Source organism: Dermacentor albipictus, chromosome 7 (assembly GCF_038994185.2).
Source record: "Dermacentor albipictus isolate Rhodes 1998 colony chromosome 7, USDA_Dalb.pri_finalv2, whole genome shotgun sequence".
Taxonomy (NCBI): domain Eukaryota; kingdom Metazoa; phylum Arthropoda; class Arachnida; order Ixodida; family Ixodidae; genus Dermacentor; species Dermacentor albipictus.
This window is the reverse complement of record NC_091827.1, coordinates 127907614-127919855: the sequence shown is the minus strand read 5'-3', so window position 1 is coordinate 127919855 and position 12242 is coordinate 127907614. Positions and strand designations below refer to the sequence as shown.

Here is a 12242-nt window from a genome sequence, read left to right as displayed (position 1 = left end):
TGCCACGGGAACGTCGTCGGAGACCTCTTCCGACACGCCGACCAAGACGCAAGACAACGGCTACCCGGGCGCACTGCGAGGGTCTGCTCCGAGTTCTACGAAATTCGTGTGATGCCAGTTTCGGACCGTGAACCTGTGTGTGTGTGGTACGCGTATGTGTAAACCGTCCTGCGAAGAGGCAGCGTGTTTACGATGACTGGACGAACATTTCCACCATCTTGGAATTGGGGGACGACCGAGTGTTTATAAACGGCTGCTGTGCGGATGCTCGATGCACTCTCTCAAGCAGTCGTGTTAGACTGACATACTTTCTCTCGCAGTCATGCTAGACTGATGAACTGCATGTAGATACTGTAAATAAACCCATATTCCTCATTCTCGATGAGAAGCAGTCCTTCCCTTCATCAACTTCCTCAGCGTGGATAAGTTGGACGACGGCATGGGCCGGCTACCTTCTACTTCATGCCGGACTCCAATCTTGACCACGGGTTACGAACGATGGAATTGAGCCCCCAATCCTGACAGTGTACAACGCGGGGGAAGCTGGTGCCACAGGAGACAAGCCATGCAAGGAGATCAGGGGACATGCGAGAGTCCCCATAATCCTTATAGAAATACATTATTTGTTCATACATTCAAGTGAACTGCAATTACGACGACATCATTTTAAAGCAGATAGCTTCAACATTTTTGGGGCATAAATAGACATTGTTCAGCAGCTCAAAGCAGCTTCATCAAAAAAATATATATAACAGCCTTTCTGGGTAAGCCTGTTCAATCTTGTAAAGGCCTTTATTTATAAGCCCAGCTAGTTATTATGCATGCACCAAAGAAAGAAAGAACGAAAAAAAGAAACATTGAGTGATTTTCTGACTACGCTACATGTTTATGCAAGTCTGCAGGTTTCCATAAAGATGTGAGTATGGCCCCTGTGTTCAATTGCAATGCAAGGGTTGACTCACACAGCTTAATATTATAAAGGCAAACGCGCCAGGCTGAGAAGCATCAGGTATTTGAATCTGATATACCATGTTGGTCTCCAAATGTCAGGCCTGGCATCATTAACATCATCATATCACGACAGAACAAAATTTTTTTGATGTGTAGCAATAAGCTAGGTATGAAGACACTGCTCATCAAAGTTAATCAAGAATGCTATGCATTTCTTATAAATGCACTTGCAGGTGGTAGCTGCAGTGATTCCAGGAACATAATGAAACAATAAACCTTGACACAACAGTGAGAAGATGAAAATTGAAAAGAAAGAAAAAGGTCCTTGAAAAGACGGTAAGAGTCATCTCTGGAACAATTTTCTTTTTCTCTTCAAAGCGCTATTATTCAGATATTAGAGAGTTTTACAAATAGCATTCCAAGTCGCTTTGTATATGTGAAAACCCAAACTGCTTTGTACGTCCTTACGTCTTTTAATTTCTTTGGACAGCATGGCCTCCTCAAACTTTCCATCCCCCACTTTTTAAAACCACCATCTTCATGCAAAAAAACTCACATTTGACAGTTAATTTCACAATGCCCCAGCAGCATAGAGAGCACCTTTACAGACTTCCACCGGGCATGTCCATACTCGAAGCCGCCGTGAATTTGCTCGCCGCGTGGCCCGCTGTGTTTCGCGCATTTTTCCCAATGCCACAAAGTGCAACTTTGACTACAATATGCAGGCAGTTTAGACTGCTCAGTGTTGTCCACCTACGTGTGAGCTTAACCATTTTGTCTAATAGACGCACAGATGAACTTGGCAGGCACACTTTCTGCAATTCTTGCCCGGCAATGCACCTAACATCGGGCCCGATACCCAGTGAGCCACTCGATGAATGGCAAACTTCTCATGACAGTTTGCCACCCACCAGGACAGAGGCAAAGGTTCATGAAGGTTGGGACTAAACATTGCTGCCTTGCTGTGTGTTGCTGATCAAAGTCAACAGTTTGGTGCTCAGTCGACGTATGCGCAACAGCTAATGTGGCCCACCTCATCAACGAAAGCGGGAGTATGGAGGACAACATGAATGGCTTTCTTCATGGCTACAATCATTTTTTCAACAATATGGGTGCAGATCACATTTGAAAAGTCAAGCGAGACGCTGAACAACGTTAAAAATTTCAGCTGCCTTTGTACATTAGTTTGACCGAGAAGACAGCATTGCCACAGGATTCTTTTTGCAACGGAGAAGTTTCAATAAAGCTGGTCAGCATCTGTAAACAAATTCTTCGTGTTTGGCTTTTCTTAGCCACGAGCCATGCTGCATGCAATTTGCTTACCAAAACGAAGCTGTCCATTATACATGTCTTAAAATTCAGATTCGTTTATTTCAAATACAGTCAACTCCTGTTAATTCCACCTTTGAGGGACCACAAGATTTGGTTTATCTGAAAGGTCGAATTAACAAATGACAGCAAAATATACTATAACTGAAATCTGTTTTTTATTGCTTGGTGTATTCTGCAATGTCTTTTTTTCCTTCCTCTTGAAGTGCTTTTCAACCAGCATGCAGCGAAGAGCGCCGACACGAGGTTGCCTCGGCACTGGACTGAGGGGCACTGATGACAGCGTTGGTGAGTGGCCCAGAATACTCAACGCTGTCCCTCGATGCTGAGAAAGGAATTTTTTTTGCTCGTGTAAGGCAACTGCTGCATGCACGAGGGTCAGCAAGGGCGGCATAAACAGACCCAGCATTCGCTAGACAAGATTTCCTTCCACCTGGTTTGTTGCTGGGGCTCTTCAGTGGGTTAAAAATTAAAAAGTCAAATTAACCGGGATCGATATAACACGAGTCGACTGTATTTTGAAAATTCCAGGTACAGTGAAACCTCATTACTATCGACACCACACTAACAAACTTTTTATAAATCCCATGTTGACTGCTTATAGTGTCAATTTAAAAGTATTTCAGTACTATGAAATTCAGAGCACCAAACTTCTAAGAATAATGATCATTATTCAATTTATGTGTCATGTTAAGAACAACCTCAGTGCTATGTAGTGTTCATATTCCAAATCTGGGTAGTCTTAGATTTCAGTGCATGATAACTGGAGCAGTAGACCAGCAGACAACACGGTGCAGGAAGCCTTGCAACTTGCTCCTGGCAAGGCACAGCACATAGGCTCCAAAAACCGGAGGTAGTGCAGGACGAGGAAAACATAGAAGGGAACTTTGTCTATGCTCAGCCCAGAGAGGGACAAAGCGCGTCTCTTCCTTCTTTTTGTGTCCAACACGAGTGTGCCAACGCGAGAGGGAGAGAGAGAAACTTTGCTCAGAGGTCCCTTTCAGGACAGTGCCGTTCACACATACAGTTCAAGTGTCCGCCTCAAGTGAGACTGCTGTGCTTTCCACGGCAAGGAGCATGACAAAACAAATAAAAAAGGAAACAACTTTGGAAGCGACACGGAGCTTTTTCCTCATCAGTGGTTTTGTCGTCGTCTCTTTTGCAACCACGGTTACATTGGTCGATAGTGCACGGCAGTGAAATCTATGGATAATCAACAACAGCAACAGCTCAACCGAGAAGCACCATTGATATTGCATACAATAACAACTGATGGGTTGATGCACAGAACGGTTAATTGTAGGGCTTTCACGCTAGCAGTTCTTCAGAAAAATGTACGATTTGCCGCGGTCCTCTGAAGTTTGTTTTATTGAGATTTCACTGTTCTGAAATTTGAACCAAAGCAAATATCAAACAACATAACATTCAATTAAAAATATTTGCACAAGCCTAAAGAACTATCTGGTGGTGTGTGAGCAGCCACAGCTGCCAATAAGTGTTCGACAGGCTGCAAAGTGAACTGTACCACTCCCACTCTCTTGGGAGCCGTGAAAGCTACTCTGCTGTGCAAACAAAACGGCGGCAACTTAGCAGCCTGCCTGGCAAATCGGCACAAAGTATGCTGCCACAAGTTTGCTGATCTACTTGCATGCTTGAACAGGTCATATAGGTTTTTTTTTTTTTTCAGCAAAGCTGTATATGACTAGGATCCCGGGATTTCTTCGTCTCAGCACCCAAAAACTCAACCAATCACAGCAGGAGGCATGCGCCATGTGCACTGCTGGGTTCTTTACAGCACCACCAGATGGCGTTCACCTCCACGCATCCGCAGCAGCGGCAGCAAAAAAAAATAACAATAATAAGGAAGCAGGAAGCTCGCCCTCGTGCATAGTGTTCACCGCAAGTGTTTCCCAGTAAAGATTACGGTTGTATAAGCTGCAATTTCTGGGAAGGGGCAACTGTACCATACGAAGCAGGGAGTGATGTCACTACACTTTCATATGTAGAAGAAGAAGCCGCCTACCAATTGATTTCATTTGTGTTCTGATAGGGCTATGGAAAGGCCACGCATCGCGGCATGCCACTCCAAAAGAGCAGCATGCGGCGATGGGAATGGCAACGTCAATATGCACCACGGCGTCGTGCTCAGGTTAGGCAGGACACAGCAGCTTGTGCCCAAAGCAAGCCACACACAGTTACTATACCTGAAGAGCAGCACAAATATGATAAGCAACAAAAGGAACAGCAAAGTCAATATGCACAACAGCATCGTGTCCAAGCTCGACAGGACCCAATTCAAGGCTACGTCACACTGGTCTATCGGATCAGCTGATACCACAGCTACGCTGGCCAACCACCTTCACAGCGTGGATTGGAGCCCTCTTTTTGTTTTTGTTTTTTAGGTGTCCACACATAAAGTGCCAAAATGTGTCAGCGATAATTTTTCCTGAGCTTATTACTTTTTTTCTGGTGATGGCAAACTGGCATCAGGTTACAGAGACACATTCTAAAGCTTTTGCTCAAAGCTGTCCACTAAGAATTTTGGAATAGGTTTATCACAAACGAACCCCATCAAGATAGAATGTGCGAAAACATACCTTTCTGTATGGTGACCTGGATGTAGGAGATGCCCTCAAGTTCTGAAGGCAGCGTCACCTGCAGGGAGCTGCCAGCCCGAGGTTCACTGCTCTTGGACACCTCAAACGTGCCGCTCTGCCAGAAACGAGATCCCGCTGCAATCGTGTCAAGTAGGCATTGAATCATGTGACACTAAAACTGTCTTAGACTCCTTTTTTCCTTCCACATCACCTGAATGTATTCCCACAGAAATCAAAACTATTACTAATTGTACTTTCCATGCAACATTAACAAACATTGTGTAAACAGAATTTATTCATGACATTCCTTTTCGTTCACTGCAATATATCAGCTAACATTCTGTAACTAGAAAGCTGGTTATCTGTTACACACTGTTATTTGCTACTTTTGCCATTTATGACCGGCTAAAATTGTATAATAACTAGAAAATTTCTTCTTACTCATTGTATTTAATCTGTTTACCTTGCTCAACCCACAAGCAACAGCATCTTCTGCACCGTATTTACCCAAATCTAATGCCTGCCTTTTTCTTTAGAGAGAATGGGTCGAAAATTGCCTGCGCATTACAAAGATATGAAACCAAAACCGCATTTGCCACGTCAGCAACAGCCTAACAGCCAACAGCCAAAAGCTGCCCCCATGCATACTATTCAAGAGGAAGACGCTGCCGAAAGAGGCTTTCCCACGGGATGTCGTTCGTGTGAATGAAAAGGGCTATATGGACGAGGCCCTCATGCTCAATTGGATTAAGACCGTCTGGAATCACCGACCCGGCGCACTCCTGCGGTGTCCGAGCATGCTCGTCTTGGATGCCTTTCACGGGCATCCAAGACGAGCCGGTGTGAAGCAGGCACTCCGCGACGGGAGGACGGAACTCGCCGTCATTCCGGGAGGCACGACGTCAACACTTCAGCCACTGGACGTTGTGCTCAATAAGCCCTTTAAAGACCGCGTCCGTGAACAATATAATCAGTGGATGACCGACGACAAACCGACGACCCCAACAGACCGGCTGCGCAGGCCGCCTCTCGCCACTGCCCGCCACTGAGAGAGGAGATTTCAATGCGCCTCACACAATATGGGGCTACAAATTTTGCTCCAAGAGAGGCAGGGTGGTGGCGAACCTCATGAATCTGCACACATTAGCCCTACTCAACAAGCCAGACACTCCCACCCGCATGGGCACAAGTACGACCCGGGACACCACTCCAGACCTTACCCTGCTGAGTGGAACCTTGGACGTGTCGTGGCAGAACACAGGCACGAACCTGGGGTCGGACCACGATATCCTCAATATTACGATCAGGGGGCCCGCGTTCAAGGCCCGAATGGGAACAACAAAGATAACTGATTGGGACAAACTTCGAAAAAGCCAAGCAGCCGATGAAGACGAGGACACGAACAGCACCAAACCGTATGCGGAATGGGCTAAGGAACAACTCGAGCTGGTAGAAAAATACACCCAGAAAATTGCGACCACACTGCAGACACCCTGTGTGGACGCAAAGCTTGCCCACCTTTGGGAAGCACGACACAGCCTCACCAGACGCTGGAAGAAACAACGACACAACAAGAAACTTCGCAAACGCATCCATGATCTCAACAAGCAAGCAGCTGAATACGCGTCCAAGCTGTGCAGAGAGAACTGGCTGAGCGTGTGTGATGGACTGCAGGGCACCCTTTCTACCAGGAAGACGTGGTGCCTCCTTCGTCACCTGATCGATCCTCTCGGCAGCAAGAGTGCCACAAATCAAAGCCTCACGCGCACGCTCAACAACTATACTGGGGGTGCCGACAAACTCATCAACGACCTGAAGGCCAAGTACCTGAAAACGGAGAAAGGTGATATTGCACCTCCCGACTACGCAGGACCTACCAATGAAGCATTAGACAAGCCATTCACTGACACCGAGTTGATCTCGGCAATCTCCGAGAGCAACAGCGGCAGCGCGCCGGGACCCGATACCATCACCTACAAGTTACTTAACAACCTCGAGCACAAAGCCCGCAGACAGCTGCTCGAGTATATGAACCGGGTCTGGGAGTCTGGCAATCTTCCACACGAATGGAAAGAGGCAGAAGTCCGCTTCATACCCAAGCCTGGGAAGACACCTCACATCGACAACATGCGACCGATATCCCTCACGTCCTGCGTGGGGAAGGTCATGGAACGTATGGTACTTAAGAGGTTGCAGCGACATCTTGATGCCACCGATCAGATACCAGAGACAATGTATGGCTTTAGGCAACACCTGGGCACCCAGGATGTTCTCGTACAACTCAGCGAACTGGTAATTAAGCGAGCAACGAAGCAGGCGCCGCGAGCGATACTAGCGCTAGACCTCACAGGTGCCTTTGATAACGTCACACATGAAAGTGTCCTCCGCAACCTGCGCAACACGGGTTGTGGAGTGAAAACTTACAACTACATACGAGACTTTCTTCGTAACCGAACGGCAAGGATCAGAATAGGAGAGGAGACATCCCAACCGATCTCCCTGGGGGATAGAGGAACACCACAAGGTTCGGTCCTTTCCCCCCTCCTATTTAACATGGCTCTCCTGCCGTTGCCCAAGCTCCTCGAATCAATAGATGGTCTGGGCCACGCATTATATGCCGACGACATCACCCTCTGGACTGCGAGGGCAGGGTCGGATGGCTGGATGGAAAACACGCTCCAAAAAGCGGCTGACACGATCAACAGCTATGTGAAGACATGTGGCCTTTGCTGTTCGCCTCAAAAATCGGAGCTGACCATTGTCAGACCACGTGCATCAAGGACACAAGCAGATAACATAGAAATCACTTTGGAAGGGAGCCGGATCCTCCCGGTACCTCAACTTAGGATCCTGGGCCTCTTGATCCAGGCAGACGGCAAGGCAACAGCCATGATTAGAAAAATCAAGCTCACGTCAGACCAAATCTTGAACATGATCAGACGAGTGGCCAACAGGCGGAGGGGTCTCAAGGAATCGGATACCTTGCGCCTCGTTGAGGCCTTTGTTATCTCACGAATTGTCTATGCAGCGCCGTACCTGCAGCTCCTCAAGAACGACGTCTTACAACTTGACACAATAATCAGGAAAGCCACGAAGCAGGCCCTGGGTATTCCCATAAATTCATCCACGACAAAATTACTTCAAATGGGAGTCCACAACACAGTAGCCGAGCTCGTAGAAGCCCAACTATCCAATCAAAGGGTACGCCTTAGCCAGACCAAGGCAGGCAGAAGCGTCCTCCGCAAGCGAGGATGGCAAGAATCGCACTACACCCGCCACGACCAATTACCCGAAAAGTTGAGTGAGAAGTTGGAATACAAACCACTACCACGCAACATGAACCCCACAAGGCATGCCGGACGACGCGACGCCCGGGCAAGAGCCATCTCCAGGACCCTGGAGGAAGACGACACTGTCTTATATACAGACTCCTCTCTATCGAAACGCTCCACGAGGGCAACAGTCGTGGTCACCGGACTAGAAAAGCTGGTCACCAGCGCATCAATCTACACACCGTCTTCGGAAGAAGCAGAAGAAGCAGCGATAGCTCTCGCACTCCTGCAACCAAATGTCACCAAGATCGTCACAGACTCACAAGCTGCATACAAGAACTACAGATCTGGCTGGGTGTCCCTTGTGGCACTAAAAATTCTTGGTAAAACTACGCCTCCTAAACAAGCAATCGAATTAGTTTGGGTCCCGGCTCACTCCTCAGTTGAGGGCAATGAATATGCTCATCAACAGGCCCGAGCGCTACTAAACTCCCGGGCCAACGAGGAGGAGGCAAGTGGATGGCAACCCATCACAAATTACAGAGATATAGTCAAATATTACAGGGACGGCAGGAAGACCTTCCCGCACCCCCACCACTCCTTGACCAGAGCCGAACAAACAATATACAGGCAAATCCAGGCAGGATCCTTTCCCCACCCCTGCCTCCAGAACAAAATATACCCAGAGAGATATAAGAACACATGTCCTCACTGCAATGCATTAGGCACCCTTCGGCACGTCATAGGAGAGTGCAATTTTTGCATGTCATAGGAGAGTGCAAATTATCAGGCATGATCGAAGAATCGGTCATTGACTGTATAGCTAAAAAACAACCAACTAGTCTGGCTAGTCTGAATTTTACGAAATATTTAAAAATGTGCATAAACTCCTCGGTCTGCTGTCATTTTTTCTTCTGACCACATCACTGCTGCACCGAATCACAGAAGACATCTGTGATGCCACGATTCGTAGAGACGCAATTCTGACCCCAGTGTTCTGGTCACACTGTATTGCTTGGCACAACTGCTGCTGCTGTTTCATAGGAAACCAGCAGCCAACAGGTTGTGCTGAGTTGACTGACATCCCTTTGCCTACAGGCATGCGCAATGCCAAGAAGCACCTTGTCCTGATGCTTCTTTGTCTTTTGTTTTTCTGTTGCACTTTAAAGTTCCGAAAGCAACTGTAGTCATCACGGTAACAGCTTCACAGTAAAAAAGAATATGGTCGCATACACGCACATCATGTACATACATCACACACATACAAACACTCAAGAAAGGCCCCTTTTCTAGAGTTTCCTTGAGCTCTGACGCAAGTCGCCAAGGTGAAGTATCAACCACTAGCCCAGGTACAAGTTTTCCTTGACTGTATTGATCAAGCCCTGGCAGCCATAATATACAAATGATACCAGTCCAAGTCTCTGAAATGACAAATACGGACCAGGGTGGACGTAAATGCATTTAAAACCGCACATCTGTTGTAATGCTCTAGTTCATAAATGGAAAGAGGAGACCCAACAACAATATCCTTAGCATAGAGTGGCAGTTTCTCTGAGTAGTAGCATGCACATCGTAGCTTTAATGAAATGAGGCAGATTGGCACAACACTGCCATCACTGCACTGGTCGGGAACAGAGTCAAGCCACACGCAGCCAAGACAAAACCCATCCTGCACACGAAAGCCTATGCTTTCTAGCATTAAAATGCCTAGGAAGCGTGGCAACATGCTTGCACATAAATTGATGCGAGTTTGCGAATGAGTGGCATCTCTGTCATACTGTGAAGTGGCAAAGAATGTTTGGACAAGTTTCTGATGCCATACGTCTGGCCATGCTTGCACTGTGCAGTCACGACAGCGGCCAGCCCACTACACAGCACAAGGAACACAAGAATGTAACGAGGCGCCTTGCATATTCCCATAAATATGTAATGGCTCAAAATAAAATTTGTTGCAAGTACTGTGCCACATGTCATCTTTGTCACTGTGCAAATTTGCACAGTTTATTCTTTCACCATGCGCTTCGGCAGCATACGGTGGCATTCACGCAGGCGTCAGACGGAGGTCCATGAGCGGCAACCGACAAGCTACACGCTGTGACCAATGTTCCCACCGGCGATCACGACTTGCTACACCCCACCAAAATATCTCGCTGCTGCCATACACACCCATTCACGCAACAACAGTTGGGTAAAATAATCACCAGCGTATTCCAACGTTTGACTGCTGCACCACGGATTGCTTCAAATTTGCGGTACCAGCCGCAGAGCCAAAGCATTGGCCAGCGAGCAACTCGACAAAACTGGTCTCTCTTCGACGGAGGCGGCCATTTGTGGCCACACTGGTCAGTTGCCCGTGTCAATGCACACCATCTCCTGCAAGTATGCTTTACCACAACAATGAAATCGAGGGTTTGACAAAAATATGTCTAGTCAGGGACAATCATGCCACAGAATAATGGACCCCGATTGCGGAAATAAAAGTTGAAAAAAATACAAAAGCATTTTGGCTTCCTTTACGGGAGCTGTATTCACAATCTTGTTCCCAAACACATTCACAAACTTGTTCACAAGGATGCGATCGAGGCTTCAGTACGGGAGCCGAAATGCAGTTTGTTTCAAACGTGTACTTGCGCGGGCTGTGCCAGCCCACGGGAGGAACTCACCGCTGCGGTAAGACAGGTCGCCCACGATGGTGCTGGGGCCCACTTTGCGCAGGCGCCAGTTCTGGCGCATGTGCAGCAGCTCGGCATGGAAGTCGGGGCACAGGCGCTGCTGCGGCGGCGACAGTGCGACGCTCGCCCCTGAGCCCCGGGGGCTCGACATACCCCCCGGATCTGCTGCCGCACCCCGCAGGCATTCTGCCCCCGTGAGAAGGACGCCTGCTGCTGCAGCCAGCGCCTGCATTACGTACGACCTCTCTGTCACATATGGTCCAAGCACTGCAGATGTACATGGTATTAAAAAGCAGGTGCAAGAATAGACATAAATCGATTTTCTGTCACTCCCGGTTGCTTCCGACATTTCGTGATACCAAGTCAGTCAAAAGAAAAACAGCCAGTAATGGTACAATGATCCGCATCTTTTTCCTTAGAAGCTTTTCAAAAAGAAGCGTTCGCACTTATTGCTACTTTGTTCTTGTTACAATTTGACATCAAGATCCCATTTTTATGGTCGACACAAGTCAATACAACACATGGCAGTGTTACCAGCACAGTGAAACCTTAATAATCTAATCACAGTTTATTTTAGAGTTTAGTTAATTGCAGTCTAATTTGCAATAGGAATTAAATCAGATAACTTATAATTTCTGCTCGTGGGCTTTGCCAACTGGCATGCTGCAACAAGTCTCCGGCTCTGCATATCTCGGAAACAACATTGTAAATTTGGTGGGCACAATGTGTTTCTCGCTCCTGCAACTGCTTTTGGCCCTTGCAGTACATAAATGCATGGCCTTCCAGAATGGACTACAAGAGAGTCGTCACCGGGGCTGCGATTCGGACACTGTCCATCGAGCAAGTGCTAGATGCTGTGACGTGGGCGCTGACGGGCCATACAGTTTTGTGAACCACCTATGTTTTGTGGCGGTGCACGTAAAATTCTTGTGTTTATTTTGACTAGGCTACCAGACCACTTGCCTGTTGAAAGAAGCGAGTTAGAGCATCATCATCGTCAATAAACATAGCCAACTTGCTTTTCTGTTTCACCTTTTTCCTATGCAGATAGCCAGCTGTGTGGCATGTGTGTCCCATTTTCTCCACTGCTGGTGTGTCATGTGCATACCATGACTATCCGTGCGGGTAATCTCAGCCACACTAACCCGTTTCCAGGAGCGTACAAAGATGGAGAAGCGGACTAGGCTTAGCCAACTACTTCAACGCGGAAGCAGACATGCAGACATCATATGCTAATGTGGAAGACAAAGTCTCCAACAACGTGCCAGAGAGAATGTTGTTGAGCAGTGGTGATTGTGAGGCGCTGCACATGATTCGTGGAACTACCTTACCTTACCATGTCAATGATTACCTTGAGTAGTTCTGCTACAGAAATAAATGTGACATGCCTGTGTCACCACAGTTATCCTCTTTTCAGTTTT

The 12242-nt window shown here is 47.4% G+C and overlaps 1 protein-coding gene across 5 annotated transcripts in view; it reads right to left on the bottom strand.

Moving 5' to 3' along the window:
- Window positions 1-12242, bottom strand: part of MED17 (mediator complex subunit 17) — a 251061-nt gene that overhangs the window by 171646 nt on the left and 67173 nt on the right. For all 5 annotated transcript variants that reach the window (XM_065438751.1, XM_065438752.2, XM_065438749.2 and 2 more), the window contains 2 exons: window positions 10813-11047; window positions 4878-5012 (listed from right to left, as the gene is read on the bottom strand). In XM_065438751.1, coding sequence (XP_065294823.1) covers window positions 4878-5012; window positions 10813-11047 — 370 coding nt within the window. The remainder of the gene's footprint in view (window positions 1-4877; window positions 5013-10812; window positions 11048-12242) is intronic.